Source organism: Microchirus variegatus (assembly GCF_963457635.1).
Source record: "Microchirus variegatus genome assembly, chromosome: 22".
Lineage (NCBI taxonomy): Eukaryota > Metazoa > Chordata > Actinopteri > Pleuronectiformes > Soleidae > Microchirus > Microchirus variegatus.
In genome coordinates, this window is record NC_139823.1 from 9,453,844 (window position 1) to 9,475,095 (window position 21,252).

Here is a 21,252-nt window from a genome sequence, read left to right on the forward strand (position 1 = left end):
CCAAATGTGGGTTTGTGTGTGGTGCTGACATGGGATGTAGCCATAATTGTGTTTACAAGACAAAAGGTTATAATACACCCCCTGAGCAGTGCTACACCGCTGTGGTCACAGTGAGTAAAACACACTGGTTTTCTTGGGATTAGAGATCTGACCTGTTTTTATTGCACACTGCTCGCATTTATATGAACAGAAGGAAAAATAACAAACATATTTTCACCACAGTTTCAACATTGCATATCTGTCACATACGTACGCCACAGATACAAAACTGTTTCGAAGTAAAAAGCCACTCTGTCATTTCATTTTCCCTGGATCCATTCAGGCAAGGGACGCAGCTTCATACTGAAGAGTCCTGGCATTTAGTTGAGAGGAATATTTAAACATTAAAAAAAAAAAAAAAAAAATGGAATCAGAGGCAACGCCGAAGTAAAACATATGTGCGAACAACAGAGTGAGTGAAACCCACACTCTAGGGAGCGATGAGGACTGAGTAAAAAAAAAAAAAAAAGAATGATTTTCAGAGAAAAGTAGCGTTAGCGTGGTGTGATCTGAGAAGAGAAATGTAGATAGCACCATTTTCAAACAAGATTAAAGGGTTTTTGAGTCAACTAAATGTTAAAAAGGTGAATTTAATTTAGTGTAATTCATATGTGTATCTAAAATGCTTTATTTTTGGTTTTGTTGCCCTGTCTTATTATTTATCTGGGCGAAAAAATAATTCAAGTTGTTGGCTACACACATGCTGATGCACATATTTAAATTGACTTAAAGGTGCATTATGTAATAAATCTAAAGCAACTGGCCATAAAATCCTCCTAATATGTCACTCAGGAATAATGTTCATATAACAAACTGAACTCACCAACAACAACAGTACAGACTAAATATTTGCATTAAAAAAAACATTTTGCAGACTGCAAATCATGTTTATGTTTTGAAATCATGTTTTGGCATGTGGCGCCACCTACCCCCGTCTACCAATCATTGCAGTCAGTAGAGTCTCAGCTCCCGAGCAACCACGGGTTGCCTGTTACGTCGGAAAAAAAACGAAATCTAAAACACCTCGGTATTTTGAATTTGAATGTAGTAACCGTTTTTGGCCACATTCTTACATATGGCGCCTTTAACCAACAAAACTTGTTAGACCTTATGATGCTCTCAGGATTTTAATTGACTACCTATGATATAGATTAATGTAAAAATGTCACAAACCACAGAGGATTCCACAGCTTCTATTTCCAGCTACTGACTAGTTATCTGCTACACCATTAAGTCCTGTAGTCTGTAGTTAGGGATACAGGAGATTTCCATTAAAACTGTTAAAATATTTATCTTTATTTCTTTAACACGGACAGCAGCTCCCAAGTCCAGCATTACTGGACTAAAATAACACTGCTTTTTCTTCTGTGGCCTGAAAGATCATGCGCTTTCTGCAAAAATAAGTAAAAAAAAACAACAACAAAACACCTACCTACATACCTGTGTATTAGCTTTGTATTAGTCATAGTAACGTTGCAGTGTTACAAGTCTGCCAACATTAATGGAAAAAAAAAGGGTTTATTTTTTGCGGTTCATTGCCGGTCCGTAAGCAACACTCGAAAAAGTCTCACATCCGTTCATAATGCCCTGCTCTAATTTCGCTGTGCCACTTGAACATCCCAATTAAACATGGCTGTTATCTGGGTTTGTTTAATTCTTAGAAATGCTGATAGGTCTGGATGCCAAATTGCACTCCATGGGCTGGATATGGCCACTACTGTGCACAAGCATGTGTGCGTGTGTGTGTGTGTATAAGTGAGAGAGTGAGTGAGTAAGATGGAGAGAGTGAGAGAGGACAGCCAAGTGGGTCAGAAAACTGATTCCTTGGGTCCCTGTAGAGAGACCAAGACCTTTATCTTCAATTTCAGATATTTCTTCTCTGGTCAGAATAGTATGCCACATCACTTATTTCTTCCCCCCACTCTTTTATTTCTTTTATTAGGTCATTGCTTTACTCAGACGAGATACACAGAGGGCATATTAAGCAATTTTTTTGGGGAAGTAATATGGTGTGGCCTGTCACATTATTATACCATGTTGATTTCATCCAAATTCCCAGTGCCGCACTGAGGATTTTTGCAGAAAGACATTGCTGATCATGGAACTTCATTAACAGTTACTTGTTGACTCAGTGCCAACAACATTACAAAGTCAGTTGTGACCTGGATTTGTTTTTGTCTTGACAGCAGATATCATTATTTAAAGGTGCTATATGTAAGAAGGTGACCAAAAGCGCTTACTACTTTCAAATTCAAACTATCGAGGTCTTATAGGTTTCGTTTTCTGACCAAACTGGCAACCCTGCTGAGACTCTACTCACTGCAATGATTGGCAGACGGCGGTAGGTGGCGCCACATGCCAAAACATGATTTCAAAACATAAACATGATTTGCAGTCTGCAAAATGTTTTTTTTTAATGCAAATATTTTGTCTGTACTGTTGTTGTTGGTGAGTTCAGTTTGTTATATGAACATTATTCCTGAGTCTCTGTGACATATAAGGAGGATTTTATGGCCAGTTGATTTAGATTGATTACATAATGCACCTTTAATCAGTATGTCTCATGGAGAGTACACTAATAAATGAGTGTTTAAGTATTTACAATAAGTGTTTTAGGCTGTAGGGCTAAAGGCATGGTACACAACATCTATTCACTCTTACATTCACGCCTATGGTCAGTTTAGAATGTCAAGCGAACCTAATTTGTATACTATTACTATTATTATTATTATTTGTGGAGAAAACTAGAGTGTCAGTCCAGAACCCACACACATTCAGGGAGAACATGTAAAACTCCACACAGAAAGGCCCCTGGTAGAAATGGGATCCCAACCAATGACCTTCAGTGCTAACCACTGGGCCACCATGTGGCCCCTACTCACTCTCTCACTTTATGTGGCATTCGTTTTTCCCATAAATCTATAAATATAACATAACACAAACACGCAGTCCCAAATAAAAAGATCATTACCATTAAATGATTCCCACGCAGGGTTGTCTGTCTTTGCGTTAAACAAAGACCCAGGACGCGTACATTTGCAGACTGAGACCTCACCTTTAACGCAACCACTGCTTCTTCATCTTCTGTCCTCCTAAATTTATGGCGCTGTGAGGCCCATCAACCTTTATTAGCTAATAATGCTGTTAGGGCCATTAAATGTGGCCCAAGACTTCCCCCACGGCAACGTTTAACAGTCTCGCTGGGGTACTAGTGTTGGGCTAAAGTAACAGGACCGCTGTGTGACAAACCCCCTGGACCAAGTGTCTGACTTGACTTCTAATGTCATTGTGCTAAAACCAGCATAACACTCCTAGAGGGTGTTTTGTACGTCACTAAAATAACTATTAACTATTAAAAAAAAAAAAAAGGACTCTTGGTCATTTGCTAGAATAATCATAACATCCTCATGGTAGGTTTATATATGTATTTATATGTGTATACATCGGTGAAAGTGAAGTCCACCTGTACTGTTTCTCCATTTAGGGATAATTTCTTGGCAGGTTTTCTGAGCAGGTTTGAATCTCAGTTGGTAAATATCTGTTTCCTGTTGCCTTGTCCAAATAGTTAAATGCGCCCCCACAGAGGGCTAGACTAGATTATTTAAAGCACCCCGAAGGCGCGATCTTTAGATTGCCGTACTAAAACAAACGGTGAAGGTTACTCCAGGGCCATGGGTGTTGTTTTTGTTATGTTGTGCTGGTCCAAAAACTCTTAAGAGTGGTTTCGAAGGATGGCCGCCACAGATCAAAGCAGAACTATAATCAAGTGTGAGGGGAAAGAGAGTCCACTGCTCTATCTTCTTCCCTCGCTCAAGGCTGAGAGGAGATTGTTGTTGAACAAAAAGTTGATAAGGAGAAGAAGGGACTGTACAGTGAATGCTCGCCGCATGTTTTGCAATTAACACACATGGACAGCACAGCATGAATTTGTTTTCATGGTGCACACTTATGGTACAGTATACAGTATGTCTCAGCAGTAAAGGAAAGTTACCCAGTTGGCCTGGTGCCTTCCCCTTTCATACCACATAATTGTGGAATGACGCTCGGTCATATGAATTGTTATGCTGTATATACTATTTCAAGAGCTGCCTGTTAATAACTGTACAGTGTATGCATTTTATGTGAGCATGAACAAAAACATACATCTTCTGAGCATAATTTCCTTTATGCTCATTCACAAAGAGAATATTAAAGGACTCATTACTAACTTAAAGGTGCATTATGGAATAAATCTAAAGCAACTGGCCATAACATCCTCCTAATATGTCACAGAGACTCAGGAATAATGTTCATATAACAAACTGAACTCACCAACAACAACAGTACAGCCAAAATATTTGCATTTAAAAAAAAATCTTTTGCAGACTGCAAATCATGTTTTTGTTTTGAAATCATGTTTCGGCATGTGGCGCCACCTACCACCGTCTACCAATCATTGCAGTCAGTAGAGTCTCAGCTGCCGAGCAACCACGGGTTGCCAGTTACGTCAGAAAACGAAACCTAAAAGACCTCGGCATTTTGAATTTGAATGTAGTAACTGTTTTTTTTTTTCACATTCATTCACATCGATTTTGTTAGAACTATTTTTTTTAGTCCATAAAACATTACAGTAGACAGTGATGCACACTGCCATCTGTGTCAGTAAACTGTATATACATCATGTTTATGATGCTTTTACCAAAGGATACCAAATGGTTCCAGAGAACGAGAGCCAGCGTTGGGGGATATATAATATGGTGACATACAGTGCAATTACACTTAAATCGTGGCGGAGGCATCCGCTTCTATTATTCTCTGTTGATTTATTTTTTTCCATAAAATTGCAAAACAAGTACCATGCCAGGATGATAAATATGGCATTATATCAATGCGGTGACACTAAAGGTCTGTAAAAAAAACAAAAAACACGGAATTAAACTAATTAGGCTTTTAATCAAGTCAAAGGCAATAGAAGTCAAGTGAAATCACATAAACGGTAACTAGAATCGAGAAATACAGGATATTACTAACACAATGTACAGTTGTAATTAAAGTGCAAAATGATCTTGGAAGATGATGAACAACTTACAAAGCACCAAAGCCACTTGGTTCCCAGGGCCTGATTATGAACATTCAATGCGAGGGACTACCTCCCACCCCAAAAGCCTCCGCCGACTTCTCGTCGCAGAGCGTGGGGGAAGTGATTATTCTTGGATTAAGTCTTTGCCTTGCTGCTGATAATATGTGTGGCATAATTGAATAATGGCTGCTTCACCCGAACAGTCCCAATGCAGACGGATGCCTCCCAGCCTCGTCAGATCGGCACAATATTAACCATGACACACGGCGTAACCAGTCCGGTAATTAATGCACTGAATCAATTACAAATTAGTCCATTTGGATAATTCCCCGCAGGAGTCCACTCATTACCAGTGTGCAAGATGAAGTCGCGGTTTCCTTCTCATGGGGAGGTGGGGGGGGGAGGTGTCACTCCACTGTTCTCCCTTTTTTCTATCTGTCTTTATCTCTCCTCTCAAGGTATGATGCTGGAGATAAATGGAGGATGAAATTGAGGCTGCCTGCGACGTGGCAGTACGCTGCAAATTAAAACGTCAGCTACACAACAGTGGATATTTGGTAGGGCTGATGTTCAACCACTGATAGTGTGGAAGTAACTGAAGCTTGTAGGGGAAAAAAACAATAGAAGGTGGCTAATGACTGCCGTAAGACATAATCAAGAGGTGGTTTGTCCATTCCAGTGCTGATCATCATTACTGACTTGTTATTTTGGCATTCTTCATACAAACGGTAAATCTCTTTGCATTCACATACTTTTTTTCAATGGTATTTATTAGAAAATAATTCCAGAATTTGGGTACAGAACTGGATATGGCATCAGGTGCTGTGCTGTGGTTTGTTACTAGATAGTTGCAGATGTGCCATGGATAAATTACAGGAAACAATAGGTAATAAAGTATACATTAAACTACTTATGATATATTAGTAGAGTTGAAATTAATCGATGAATCGATTATTAATCGATTACTAAATTAATCGGCAACTATTTTGATAATCGATAATCAGTTTGAAGCTTTTTTCATGATTAAAACAAGATTTCTGATTGTTTTAGCTTCTTAAATGTGAATATTTTCTTCGTTTCTTTGCTCCACATAACAAAGAAATCATTAAAACTGAATAATTTTGGTTTGTGGACAAAACGAGACATTCGAGAACATCGTCATTTCCAGGTTTGACAAACACTGATCAACGTTTCTTAACATTTTCGGACATTTTATGGACCAACCGATTAATCGATTCATTGAGAAAATAATCGACAGATTAATCGATTATGAAAATAATCATTAGTTGCAGCTCTATATATTAGTATGTCTCTCTCTCCATACTCAGTATGGTTGTCATAGCACCAGGTGACCACCTATTCTATTCATTTTCTGTCAAAGGTTAAGGTCGGTCTTAATGATGGAGGGCGTCTGAGCTCAATTGAAGAACTGTCAGGTGAAATGTGCTATGATGATACGCAGTGAGAGAAACTGTGTGTGTGTGTGTGTGTGTGTGTCATTTGCCTGTTCACATTGCCCTGGAAAGGCCATCAATTCAGGGTAAACTGAATATATTTAATATATATATAAAAAAAAGAAGGAAATACTTCTTCCCATAAAAAAGGGACAGTGCTGTGTGTTTGTTTAAAATAAAAGTTTTGTCTCGGTATATCATATTTCCGTGACTACTTTCGGAAACCATTTTTCAAATATATGAAATACATTTGAAAGGGACAGCAAAGCCATTCATTCATTCTGAAGTTTCAAGGGAGGGATCTGATTAAGGACAATAAACGCAGACTAGTGTCGTTTTGCCAACCTCATGCATCAGTGTCAGTGACTGATGGTTCTCAGATACGGGGAGAACAAAACGGAGGCTGTGTCTCAAACGAGAGCAGATCCAGTGAACATTTAGTACAGTTTAGTATATGTAACGGTAAACACCGCATTTTCAAACAAGACAACATTTTAGACAATATTGTGTTAGTTATATATTGTGACTGACCTCATTTGTACAATGAATCAGTCTGGCGTTAATCAAGTACTTTCACGGATCAATATCAATTACCCACACCCTGAACATTTAATGGTCCAGCCAACCATTGTTCAGTCCTAAATCACAACTAACCTTAAAAAAGATGTTTTTCCATCCTGTCCCAACTGATTTTATTATAAATAGTTAAGCTTTTAAGGAAAGCAATGGTTAGAACAAGGAATGGAAAATTAATGAGTTGGATAATCAATGGGATTTTTGTTATTTCGATTTTGGGGGCCATGGGTTCAACATTAAGACCACTTCTTTCTCAATCTATGTAAAACGTTATGCTGATGACACCGTAATCTATACATCAGAACCAGATCTGTTGTAAATTCAAACTTCTCTACAATTTGATTTCAACATATTGCAGGATTGGCTTTTACATAATACATTATTTGTCTTATATAAGTCTTATGCGCAACAGAAATTCAAAGCTAATACTGGTCCATGTTTAATAACTTGCAACGACGGCGCTCATCTCCGCAAAGTTGAACATAATCTTGGTACGGCTCCACTCAGACGCGTCATTTAAAACACACGTCGATCACTGTGACGTTGTTTTTCGAACCCGCTTCTCAAATCTGACCTGATTCCACTGAACACAGCGTACAACAGACTCTGTCGGTTTGCCCCTTTTTCTCACTCATCGCTGCACAAAGTACAAAACACTTTTTTTTACACATCTCTGACAGATGACACATTCATTGCTCTCAAAGTACATTCAAATGCATTCACTTTCAATCGCCCACTTTATTTAAAACAGTATTATTGTGCAATTCGTAGCTAAGTGTGAAATTAGGCTCTCTCTACTCATTGTTAACTCTCTGTCCCTCAGCATGTGCAACGATCTATTGGCAGCAGATCCTTTATGTTAAAAGCTCCAACAGATTGCAATCATTTACCAGATGATATCCAGTTTATTACATCGTTGGGATTGTTTAAACTTACTCCGTGTTGTTGTTCCTTGTGACAGACTGCTCTTGTTTTCAATTAAACTGTTATTGATTTTGTTTTGTTTCAATGTACCTACTTGTATTATACTTTACTATATTTGAAGATGCACTTACATTTGACTGTTTATCTGTTATTGGACACTATTTTTGGCCACGTATTCTTGTTTTAAATTGAACATTTGACAAGCTCTCAGGCATCATCTTTGTGTTTCAGACAGATATTTTGGTTTAGTTTTGGTTTGCTGCTGTCACAATAGCTGGGCCAGCCTGAATACAAAAGTGGTGCTATACTGTATATTCTTTTTAATTTGATGTATCTGTTGATATAGTCAGTCACCTTGCACAAGTCTGCAAAACAAGGACACCAAGCAGTAACCGCGTCGCTAAAATTGCGTGTCAGGGATAAGGGTGCAACGTTCATTAACTGCATCTGGCTTGAATTGGGTGCGGACACAAAAACAGAATGCCTTTCATAATTCAGCATGGGGATCTGGAAAAATGTGACCCAAGAAAAATGTGACACAAGCTGTGCTCTAATCTAAATGGGATGAAAATGCAGTTGTAAATGGTGACCTGTGCATGCTTTGAGTGTTTCAATGATTTGTGCACCTCTTGTCATCATGTTATGACAACTAAACTGTCACACTGTCACTGACACCATCATCAGAGAACATTGCCTCAACACACATGCCATTCTTGCCTCTTAGCCCATGTACATTTAAAGATTTTCATTTATTCAATTGTGTTTACATTTTTTAGTATTAAGGGACATTTCATTTCCTTTCATTTGCTCAAATTTGCCAGTATAATCCTTGGAGAAATAATGAAACAGAAGACTGCTCTTGGAAGTAGCTGGCAGTGACTGACTACAGAGGCGAGGCAAGGACATGGAACACCAACAGAGATGTTTAAAACCCCTTTTTATTTTTCGCTTGTTCTTTGTAGTGGTTGTAGTAACAATCCGCAAAAAAAGAAGGGGGAAAATAAGCTGCACACATGTGCACACAGCTGTGTTTCATGAAAGCATGAGAGGTGTTGTGTGGAGAATCAGAGAGGAGTGTTCCTCTTCATCTTCAAAGATGATTCATCATAGTAATCCTGTCCAAATACTACTGACACTTGAGTGATGCACATGCAGATACTCTTGCAATTGACTGCAGGTGCGTGAAGTGAGTCATGTTGGGTTGAGCTGTTTTCTGGGTACTTTTGTGACTTATAGGAACTTAACACAACCTGTTTGAGTCTTTTTAGTGTGAGAAGAACACTCAAAACCTCCATTAGGGACAGTGCCCCTGGTGGATGACACTCACACAGCACCAGTGCATATTAAATCATACTATCGCTGACTTGAGTGATATACATAAATTATTCTGAATAGGGATTTTTCATCTCATTTTGGAGGTGTTGTTTCAGAAACGAATGCCTTTCTAAACTGTGACTATTAACAGCAATACTTCCAGTAGCGTGTCCTCTATACCGAGTATGAACTCCTGGGAAAAACCAAGCAGAATTACTTAGTTACACTTGTAAGCACTCCATCCGGATTCTGTGTCTGCTTATGGATGTGGGTTTGAGCTCCGGCTAAGTGTTTAGAGAAGAGTTATGGAAATGGCGGATGAGGGCTTGGTGATGCAAGGCAAGCCGTAAGCTCTCCCATTGCACACTTGTGTGTCTGACTTCAGTGACCGCAGCCCTCCAGAGCACATCACGACACCTCAATATGTATGGAAATGAAAAGGCAATCACACTAACGTGTGTTCAGTCTCTTCAAACATGCTAATGGTGTCATTACACTTTCAAGCCCTGCACCCTTCACCCCCCCCCCTCCCAACTCTTCACCTCTCCTCACACCCATTGCTCTCCCCGTCTCTTTCCCTGAACCAGAACAGGTGTGGTTTTAATTATGCATTAAAAATATACATAGACTCAGTCCGATCCACTTGACTGGGCTCCTCCTGCAGTGTGTCTCCCTCCTTCTCTGCCTCCCTTTCCAACTCTATCCTTTCTTTTTTTTCTTCCTCCACTGACTCAAGCCCCAAAAACCTCCCTCCCTCCCTCCCTCTCTTCATCTTTTAGAAGTTGGGGGGGATTGAAGGACTTGATTTTAAAAAACCACACACGTCTCAGTGACTGAAGTCAAGGGTTTGTTCCGCTCCCCCACTTCCGTTCACAAATGCTTTCGGTTTAGAGAGGAGAGGGAGAAATCCCTGTTAATCTAGTGAATCTGGTGCTCTCCGTCTCTTTTGTTCTCTGTTACAGGGACTGTGACGCACTGATCTCCTGTGAGGCGTGAGGGGTGCGAGTCATGGGGTTGGAGTGAGTTGTGGAGGGCTGCTGCTGTAGAGTGTAGTGTAGAAGAGCGTATATACCAACTAAGTGAAGTAATTACTGATTATCAAGAGTTTTTCACCGCCGTTTAAGAAAATGGCACGAACAAATCCTGGAGAGGAATCCGAAGTAAGGGCAGGGAAAGTATAAAAACTTGAGTTGTTTCAGTAAGATGGATAGGATATAGTTGAAGAACTATTTTCTCTTGAAGAAATCCAGGACAACAATGGGTCATGTTGTTATATTTAGCAGGTAATTTAGTGCTCTACTTACACAGAAGCTAAATAAAGGAGGTCATGCAAATGACTCAAAAATAACTATAACACAGCCAGAATTAAAAATGCAATTAAACTAGCACCTGTACCAAACCCTATTGCTTCTGTATCACACAGTGATGGACCCTTGTGTATTTTTTTAAAATATAATTTAATCAGATTTATTCCTTGAGGGACTTGCATGTGATGTAATTCAGGATTTGCCATGCTCTTGGCCTGTATCAGTGCTGCCGCCCCGGGTAGGGGCTGGTGGACTGGAATGCTTGTTTTGTTGATCTACGTTTAATGAAAGTGACCACGCAGAGCAAATTCAGCCATTAGCTCAGCACGTGCATGTAATTACTACACGTTGTTTCCCCTTTTTTTTCCACGCAGTTCATTATTGGACAAACAATCCGCGGGGGAGAAAAGCGCGTGTACCTGCCATCTTCTCTCTCTCCCCCCTTGTTTTATTTCCCTCTGCAAAGCTGCACTTCGGAAAGTATCGATTCTGGTGGCTTGAAAATAACAAACCAGCAATCTTGCGAGTCGGGTAATAAACAGGCTCAGAAGAAAAAAAGTGTGTGCCCTGAAATAATTATCAGCTATTGTGTATGCTCAGAGCAGTCAGCCGGAGCTGATTGCACTTGTTGTTGTATGCCATTCTTAGCATCGGGATTGTACATTTGGAAGATAGATTATGGCACAGTGTCACTGGTCTACACAGACTTGGAGCTATACCCATGTTGAAAAGTCCTTCACGCTCCCAGCTGAGTGAATGTGACTCATCTGCAGCTCTTGGCTGTGAAAATGAAGTCAAAATGTTAAAATCCTGATTGTCTAATTCTGTGTTCACTCAGATGGCTCAACAAAGTGCGGCATGCTTGGACCTCGGAGAACATGCTGTGCACTTATGCATGTAGATGTATTAGTGATTTACAACAACAAATAACATGCTCACACTGCAATCACACACTCCACAGAACTCAAAAATATCCTTAGTGATTATCTGAGAGACTTGATCTTCTTTACAGAGTCTTAAGAGCTCACATAGAGTGGTCCTGTTGCACATATATGTTAGTTATGGAGGTCTACTTACATACATTAACTTGTTTTGATGGTCAGTTGCTGTAAACGAGCCGATAGAAATCCTCTTTTCTGACGGTGTTTCCCAGCAGCGAGATTTGAGACTCAACTCTCACACCCAGAAGACAGAGTCTTGTGATTGGCCAGTACCCGGAAGTGACATATTCAGCTCACCCGCTCTCAGAAGCGCAGCGCCCCCCTCTGGAACGGTGGATGCACCGCTAGTCATTATCAAAACATTGTTTTAACAGTGTTAAAAAACAGCTTCGTCACGACTCCCCGCCGCAGTCCCTTTTATGACTTTGACCCGGAGTCAGACCCAGAGTCAGAAGACACTGTCGCTCGTGAAACACCTCCACAACGGACGTTATTCTTCTTCTGCGGTTCAATGTACGCAACCGGATGTGCCCGGACTGCTGTTCCGGAGAACCGGTGTTTACGTAACCGGACCGGGTTTTTTCAGAGATCTCGCTGAGCCCGAGATTACAATAAAACACAGCGTTCTCAGCAGTGGCTGAACTGTTTGTTTTGAACCTTCAGGGCTTCTTAAACAAGGTAAGGACGCAGATACACACTAAAAAAACAGCGTTAATTGGAACGCTTTAAAAACTGATAAACATGGAGAGGCACAGACTCAATATATAAACCACTCATTCATACAAATGCACATAGACTCAACAGACACCGACATGTCTGTTTCTAATAATGGCAATCAGCAGTGTCATGATGACGGCACTATGACTGTGGCTTACATGTGGCTGATGGCCATGCTCTCTGACAGCTGTCAACCGCCATGACTACGCTGTTAAGGACTTCCTCAGGACTTATTTCAGCTCAGTACATCAGTGGCAGTAGCACTTCACACACACAGACTTGTTGATTATCGGCATCAGCGACCCGTCGTGGAGAAAAAAAAAAAATTCTGACCGCCTGTCTGCTAATGACAGCCACCATGATGGTAGATGGGAGACAGAGGACATGGGCTGTCACTTTGACTCGTGCAACAGCAGCTCCAACTGGGTGGCTCCTCGCCAAATTCTCGACAGTTGCTACACCCCCCCTCCTTAAATGACATTTAAAGTGTGAAGCAATGGCTGTCCTTGTGGCTCAGTCACCTTAGGCTGAGGCCCCTGACATAAGCTCTGAACCTTTTGCCAAGTTTTGCAGCGAGGGTCACAAGGCCTGGAGAAACATTATCCTTGCTCAGGCGCTTTAACTCAACTCACTGGCATGATTTAATATGTGTAACGTGACCTTGAAGATAGATGCTGTCAATGATCTGACGTATGCCTTTGACTTTCGTTGTTCATTCCTTCCAATTTAGCTCTTTTCTTTCTCCTGTCGTGCATTCTCTTTTCCCGCCCTTTTTATTTCTCTCACATTTGAAGGCAACTCATAGTGAGTAATGTTGAAACGCAAGAGTAAAAAACTATATGATTTCCTTGGTTAGTTCAACTATGGGCTCTCTACAGATACACATATTACATATTCATATTCATAAAATAGTGTTACCCCTTTTCTCGCTCTTTGAAAAATGTTATTGATACTACATTATGGTGCACAAAGCACACCTTAATACTCCTCTCTCCCTACTATTCTCTGCAGTCCATCCGAGAAGTGACGGGCTACGTGTTGGTGGCCCTCAACCAGTTTGACTACCTGCCTTTAGAGAACCTGAGAATCATCCGAGGAACCAAGCTGTACGAGGATCGCTACTCCCTTGCGGTCTTCCTCAACTACAGGCGCGATGGAAACTTTGGCCTGCGCCAACTCGGCTTGAAAAACCTCACAGGTGAGCGGCTAAATTATTGCCTACTTTTTTCTTGTGTGTGCTGTAACGGTCTTGTGTATTTGCCAGTAACAGTTGTATCAGCTTTAAAGGTGCATTATGTAATAAATTTAAAGCAACTGGCCATAAAATCCTCCTAATATGTCACAGAGACTCAGGAATAATGTTCATATAACAAACTGAACTCACCAACAACAACAGTACAGCCAAAATATTTGCATTAAAAAAATATATTTTGCAGACTGCAAATCATGTTTATGTTTTGAAATCGTGTTTTGGCATGTGGCGCCACCTACCACAGTCGACCAATCATTGTCACACACAGTCAGTAGAGTCTCAGCTCCCCAGCAACCACGGGTTGCCAGTTACGTCAGAAAATGAAACCTAAAAGACCTCAGTATTTTTGAATTTGAATGAAGTAACCATTTTTGGCCACATTCTTACATATGGCACCTTTAATTAAAGACCAATCTGTAATTAAAAGGGAGCCGCTAATAGTGGAAACCAATTCATATCTTTTTATTTTGTTTATAGCACTTTGGTCAACTGCTGTTTCTTTTTCTTTTTTTAAATGTGCTTTATAAATAAATTTGGATTGGATTGGACTGGATGTGTGTGTTTTCTGCACGTTTAGTGGGTGACAGCCTGGAGGTGGATTTAAATAATTCTTCACAGACTTATTCACTTCACTCCATTACCTTCTTTCTAATTGCTACCCTTAGTGTTAATGATTACAAGTCCTACTGCTGAATTCAGCTGTGATTAGGTCCTCGTGTTGAGGATGTTGTTGTTAATCAAATGTGTTTTTCCTTGCACAATGTTGTCAACTCTGTGTTCATTGCACAATATAACAGGTGCTTATTACAGGAAACACTGTCACAAAAATACAATTGCAGTAGAAAATGCAGGATGGAGTGTACGTTTCACGGTTGAATCGATAAATTGGCCAAATGTGCTGGAAGCTGTTTACTGGCTCCTATCAGCTTTAGAAAAGATGGGAAAATGCAGACTGTCTGCTTCTTCTTTTCCCAAATCACAACTGGTGATGTTTGCACAATTAAGCCCAAGACTGTCTTATCTGTTATTTCACTCCTGCTTGTCTGTTATTTACCGCAAAAAGTAGTCTCGTCTCGTTTACAACACACTCTGCAATTGATCTGAGCCTCTTTCCTCAGAGGAATGAGAAAACAGTGAATGTGATTACTGATAAACCGTGTGCGAAGAGGCAAAAAAACATATGTGGGTGGCTCTGCCTCTTGATGAACAATGGATCCTTGTTCTGCAGGGCTCTCTTCAGGCATCCTGACCCCTAAGGTCAGTAAGAAATAAATGTTCTTCACTTATGAGATGTACAGCTTTTCAACAACATGACTAAGTGGGGCATGCCAGGGCCCAGGCCTGCTCATGATGTGTGAAACACAGGACCAAGGGGTCGTTGTGTAGTCAATGTAACGCTAAATTCAACCTCAGAATTGTTCTGAGCTCAAAAGACGAAGAAAGAAGCAATGCGTGTTTAGATTTAATAACAACTATCACAGAGGCCTTGAGTAAATAATGGTCGGGTTGTGTCGATGGTGAAAACTCTGCCCACCATTGCAGTTAAAAAGTAATTATCTCCCTCGTTATCTTTCACACATACGGAAGCATAAGAAATAAGATTTCAATGATTTATTAGTTAGCCCCACAGAGTGTCATCCTCATTGATGAGGACTGTCAGTATAGTGTGTTTTCGCGTGCTGTGTGTTTCTGTGTGAATGAGCCCCTGAGTGCATTAGGGCTGGACTGGGGTCACATTGTTCACTAATGCTTCCACCTAATGATGTTTGGGGGTAATACTGCTCAAAAGCACAAATAGATCGTATGTTTTATAGAAACACAATGTCAAATGAATTATCAAGGTCCTGAGGCAAATTGAGAGACATGGTGCCATCACATTGCACTATATATATATATATTTTTTATATATATATGAGTGTCTGTTTGAGCAGAATTCAATTTAGCCTTCGACAAGACTTTATTTAGATTTGAAAAGAAGATGTGTCACTTTAGGCGTGTGTCTTTGCTACTTCCAAATCCCCTTTCTAAATAATTCAGTTGTCTCTCATTCTTTTCTACAACTGTTCCTTCCCGGTGATCCCCCGAGTCGAAGGAAATAACACATTCGTTTGAGTGCATGCGCGGCTACAGTATGCGCTCGTGTCTTGTATTCTTTCTCGCATGTTGCGCCATACGTAGGGAATTGCATTTGTCCAGCTCCACTAGCAGCTTTTTTTTTTTTGCCAAGCCTGTCCTTTTCATTGTGGTGCCAAGTTGAAGCCAGTGCAGAGGGATCTGGACTTTGTGTGAAGTTGCTGTTTGATGTGCTATCCATGGCCCCGAGCCATAAAGTTAAGGGGAAGCTATGCACAACAGCCATGGCCTGAATCTGCTCTACTTCATGAATCTTCATATTACTTTAACTGAGTTGTACACTTGTGTCGTTTTTGTTCTCAAAAGGGAACAGAATATAGTCTTTTCACACAAATGAAAAAACAATATGGTAACACATTTGTTTTGTTATCATTCATTCATTCATCATCTACCTCCTTATTCTCCACTTGAATGTTGCAAGGCTGTTGGTGCCAATCCCAGCTGACATAAGGCAAAAGGCAGGGTTCTTTGATTTTTGTACAGTACCACTCGCTCTGGGAGTGGAACCCAACCTAGAACCTTACCCAGGTCCAAATGAAATGCATGTGTGACAGAAGCTGCTCTTTTGCTGTGGCACATCAAGTTTTCTTCTCCCCAGAGTTCAAATCAATATCCAACATTTTGGTATACAAGTCAAGCTATAGGGCACATACATAGGGAGGGTTCTTTGAGAATCCATCATAACGCTTCTTCATACACCAATGGTCCTGACAATTAAACAAGCTTTAGTTAAAGTAGGGGAGACGCAATTGACATTCTATAGTGAGCTGCTGTACATCTAAAGTAGTACACATCTGAAGTATTTGATTTTAAGTCCAGGGCAAGCTGTCTCGTTCATTATAAGGCCTCTGATGCTGTTGTCCTATTAGCCCATTGTTTTCAGCTCACATGAGAAGTTCCAAGATCAATAAAATCCATAAGAAACATATATGTAAGGGACTGAAACTCATTAACTACATAAGGGGTTAATCGAGAGAAGGCAATGATCCCCACAGCTGCATTTCTACTCGGGTCAAAATTGCCTTGGGATGAAATCAATTTGTCGCTAGTATATTGTAGCCTTGCACCTATTGATTTTTTTTTTTTTTCTGGTGTGCTCTCTGTGAGGAGTAAGCGGACTCTTGGATTTGAAGGGAGTGGAGGAGGTCTCTGGTGGAGTAGGGATAGGACTCCCTACAATGCACCTTTCAATCAAGCTTAGCCCAAGTTATCCTCATGAATATGAAATATCAGGCACAGCCACGCTGGGGAAAGTGGAGGAATGGTGTGCGCACAGGGGTGTGCAGCAGTGACAAATACATGTTAAAAAAAAAGGGCACCACTTGCTTAAATATGGAAAGTTTAGTTGTTTGTTTGTAGTTTTTTTGTGTGTTTAAGTTTAAAGGTGCATTATGTAATAAATCTAAAGCAACTGGCCATAAAATCCTCCTAATATGTCACAAAGACTGAGGAATAATGTTCATATAACAAACTGAACTCACCAACAACAACAGTACAGCCAAAATATTTGCATTTCATGTTTTGAAATCATGTTTTGACATGTGGCGCCACCTACCGCCGTCTACCAATCATTGCAGCCAGTAGAGTATGAGCTGCAGAGCAACCACGGGTTGCCAGTTACGTCAAAAAACGAAACCTAAAAGATCTCGGTATTTTGAATTTGAATGTAGTAACCGTTTTTGGCCACATTCTTACATATGGCACCTTTAAGTTTTGTACAGTATCTGTTTCCAAAGTCAGTTTGTTGGTATTCAACTCCCGTAAACAGAGAGCCGTTCCTACAAGGTTATCCAGTTTGTATGTGTTTGGGGTCTACAGATAAACCTTGTGCTGACTGCACAGAGAAACTTCAAATGGATACCTTTCTTTCTACCCTTTCCCCTGTAGCCAACCAAAAGAAAGGTTAAACAGAGCTACTTCCTGACATTTTCAAAGTTCCTTATCTGTGTGTTTTTTACGCACGTTGACCTGCAGCGTCTTCCTCCCCGCTTACATTTTCAGTATTTCCATCAGGGTTGTCTCGTGAACCCTGCACTGCCTCTGTGCATTCACATGGTAATTACAGGCTGCTTTCCCCGGCAAAATCATAACAGCCTCGATAAGAAGCACAACACAGTTGAGCCTTTTTGATTTAACACAGTTTACTGCCACCCCCTCCCTTTTCCCTCATTTCATCTAGTATCATTTTTTACAGATTTGTTTAGTGTTGTTGATTCATTTTTCTAACCGCCCTACGCCTGCACTGCGTCTGTCCAAAATGAGGCATCCAATCTGAGGCCCCATCTGCTGAATGATCCTCTCTCGTCGCATGCATGTACACACGCCTGTGTTTTACGCCAAGGCGTTATTCACTCCCTCATGGCCCATCTGCTCTCTATTTATCCATCTCTTTTGCTGTCCTTACTCCATCTTTTTATCCGTCTTCCTTTGGCTCTCTGTCTCTCATTATATCTGGGTTGGCTGTCTTGATTTGTCACATTGATGTCTTTCACACAATACAGGCGATACAATGTCATTTTGTACTGGTTGCATTTGCACCTGAGTCCTACTCCATAGTCTCCAAAGCCTCTTAGTGAAGGTATGTATGTGCTGAACATGGCCTTTTAAGTAACTTAAATGACTGTGGTGCACAGGGGAGGTGGGGGAACAATGGGTTGGAAAGGGGCAAGGTGAAAGGGACGATTTCAGTCAGTCGTTTCCCCCAGACAACGGAAATGGTAAGAGTGGGGTGTAAAATTACTCTCCTCTGTGATCCCTGAGACTTTCATTCACTGTCTAACTTCAAGGAGAAGAAAGAGCAACTCTGCCACAGGAGGCAGACGCGACCGGCTCAGTGCACATCACCGGGACTCGGTCAAGCCTTTTTTTCCTTGACAGCGCACAGACCTCAGGTCTCCTTCATTTGTGCGCCTAATTGATTACTTCCCATCCAATTACTCCCGTGTCACACTCAATATTTCACCACTTCGCGAAAAGGGAAGCGAGTGGGACTTTGTTTTTGAAGGATGACATTCATATTGTCACATTTGTGAGCCCCTAATGTGGACCGTGACGAGGCACGTGTTAAATTGAAGTCCGGAATGGGCCATCAGTGAGGGCTGCCATTAATTGATTGCTCTTTAATACTGCTTTGTGACAGAGATGGAGGGACTATCAGAGCAAGCCGTTTGCTGTTTATTCCATCAGACAACTGGTGCTCAACTAAATATGCTTCCAACGCATGGTAGTAAAGTAGTCTTTTGCTTTTTGATATATTGTTTTGTATTCATTAAATTTGGCTACCTCCACCAAGGATGTTCTTAGTTTTCCACATCACAAAAAAAAACGATATCCTCCACAATGTCTAACTTTTTTTTATTTAACACTCCTTTAGAAAAAAAAGTACTAATAATACTTTTATTTCTTATCTTTTTTTCCATAGACCCATTAACATCTGCTGCTCACATTTAATAAGCAGAAGGCTTTATGAAATATTAATGAGCTCAACAGCACAACCTACCCCAAGAAAGGAGATAATAATAATAATATTACACTATATATTTTTGCCAATTGTGTGCATGTGTGTGTAAAATAGTAATAATAATAATATTACTGGACTCGGTATGCTCAGTATGTTTTTCCCTGTATTAAAGATGGATATGAATTGTATTTTGGTCTTTGTTTTTATATCATTTGAACATGTGGTTATACCTTTAAATGTAGAAATATCAAAACTATCTGTTTGATGCTGCTCTTCTAAAAGTCAAAGTAGCAGATCTTTCAGAAGTCTGTGTGCATTTTTTAAAAATAAATTAACTGGAAATCTTGTGATCGGACCAATAACAGTATTTTTTTTGTTTGTTTTGCATGCAAGAACGCGAGCGTATGAATTGAATTCACTTGTGTTGAGTGACTGTCAAATTAAATCATTAATATCGGCTAAGCCCAAAAACTCCTGAATATCTTTGCGTGATTCCAAATATTGTCAAGGCCAAACCTCACCTGTGTTTCACTCCTGCTCGTCTGCCTCACTCACCAGAAAAAAATCTCCCAGCTCGCCTAAACATGACTACTTGCCCTTTACTACCAATTTGCCTTCCACACGGAACCTTTACAGCCTTCTTGAAGTGGGAGTCAACTTTTTTTTTTTTCAGCTCATTAAAAGTTAAAGTAGGTGTGGAAGGAATTTTAATGCCAATTAATAATCAAAACACATTCTCTCCCTCTTCAGTACTTCCACCACCACCCCCCCCCCCCCCCCCCCCAGGCTATGGTTTATATCACGATAAGATCTGCAATGATCTAACAGTGGCTCCGACATCAGCAGGGAGATGTTCACATAGAGTTGAAACCTCTTCTGTTGTTCCATCAGGAGACAGGGGACAGGATAAGAGTGACTTGAGTGTGACTGTGTCTGCTTGAGCATGTGTGCTGGGGATTAAGTTGCTCTCTGGTTGTTTAAATTCACACGTGTTTCTAAGGGCTGAGCAAAACACTTGCGTTAAGTGTTTAAAAATAACTATTATGCTCACATGTAATAATTTAGCATATTTCCTCCTTTTTTTGTTTTGAATTTTCATATGCTGCTGCTGCTGCTGTGTCAGTGCAGCAGCTCCACAGAACCAGCCCAGAGATCCAGATATTTTCACTGTTATTTTGTTATTTAACTACACTGATTATTAATGCTACAACTTCCTGTTCAACCCGAGACAAACAAACATCCAACTCTCACACCTACGGACTATGTAGAGCAAGGGTCTCAAATGACCTGGGGGCCAATGTGCATCTATTGTGGTCAAGAGGGGGATGGCCTTGACCCTAGAGAACAAAAAGTGGGGAAAAAAATTCAATTTTGCATCATGATATCACAAGTATACTTAATAATATTATTCATGATGCAAAATTAATGTATTAATATCAAAAACAGACATTTATTTTAAATTACATAAATAAAAGTGTGGACAACTGTAATTAAAATTTGTACCAGGAGGCGCTTTGGCCACTGCTATTTGTAGCGTATATATATGTATATATATATATATGTAATATGTTGTATATAATACATTAAATAATGGGATAATTATGACCAAATGTCTTATTCTTACTGTTATAAAAAAACATTGCGAGCATATACATATACAGCATATAAATATACATATACATATATATTATTATTCTATCACCTCGCTGGCAGCTGTGCCTCAGCTACACACTGTGTTTAAAAGACGGGGAAGTCATGGGCCATGTTTTCATCATAATATGATATTAAGTGGGGGGGCCGCATGCAATCGATTGGGGGGGCCGCCAGTTTGAGACTCCTGATTCAGAGTGTCCAATTTGCCTAATCCCAAAATCTGCATGTTTTTGGAGTGTACATGCAAACTCCACGCAGAAAGGGTCTTGTTCCGATCAGATCACGAACCCAGGTCTTCTTGCTGCAAAGGCGAAAGTGCTAACCACTACACCAACCATGTGGCCCTGCCTCTCTTTATTCTTAACTAAAATACTATTTACCACCAGGGTTTAGCTTCTCAGGTAACACACACACATATACTGT

The 21,252-nt window shown here is 40.3% G+C and overlaps 1 protein-coding gene across 3 annotated transcripts in view; it reads left to right on the top strand.

Moving 5' to 3' along the window:
- erbb4b (erb-b2 receptor tyrosine kinase 4b) overlaps nucleotides 1-21,252 on the top strand; it is a gene marked incomplete at both ends in the record, with an annotated part of 268,165 nt that overhangs the window by 132,131 nt on the left and 114,782 nt on the right. For all 3 annotated transcript variants that reach the window (XM_083908815.1, XM_083908817.1, XM_083908816.1), the window contains one exon: nucleotides 13,343-13,529. In XM_083908815.1, the coding sequence (XP_083764941.1) occupies nucleotides 13,343-13,529 (187 nt within the window). The remainder of the gene's footprint in view (nucleotides 1-13,342; nucleotides 13,530-21,252) is intronic.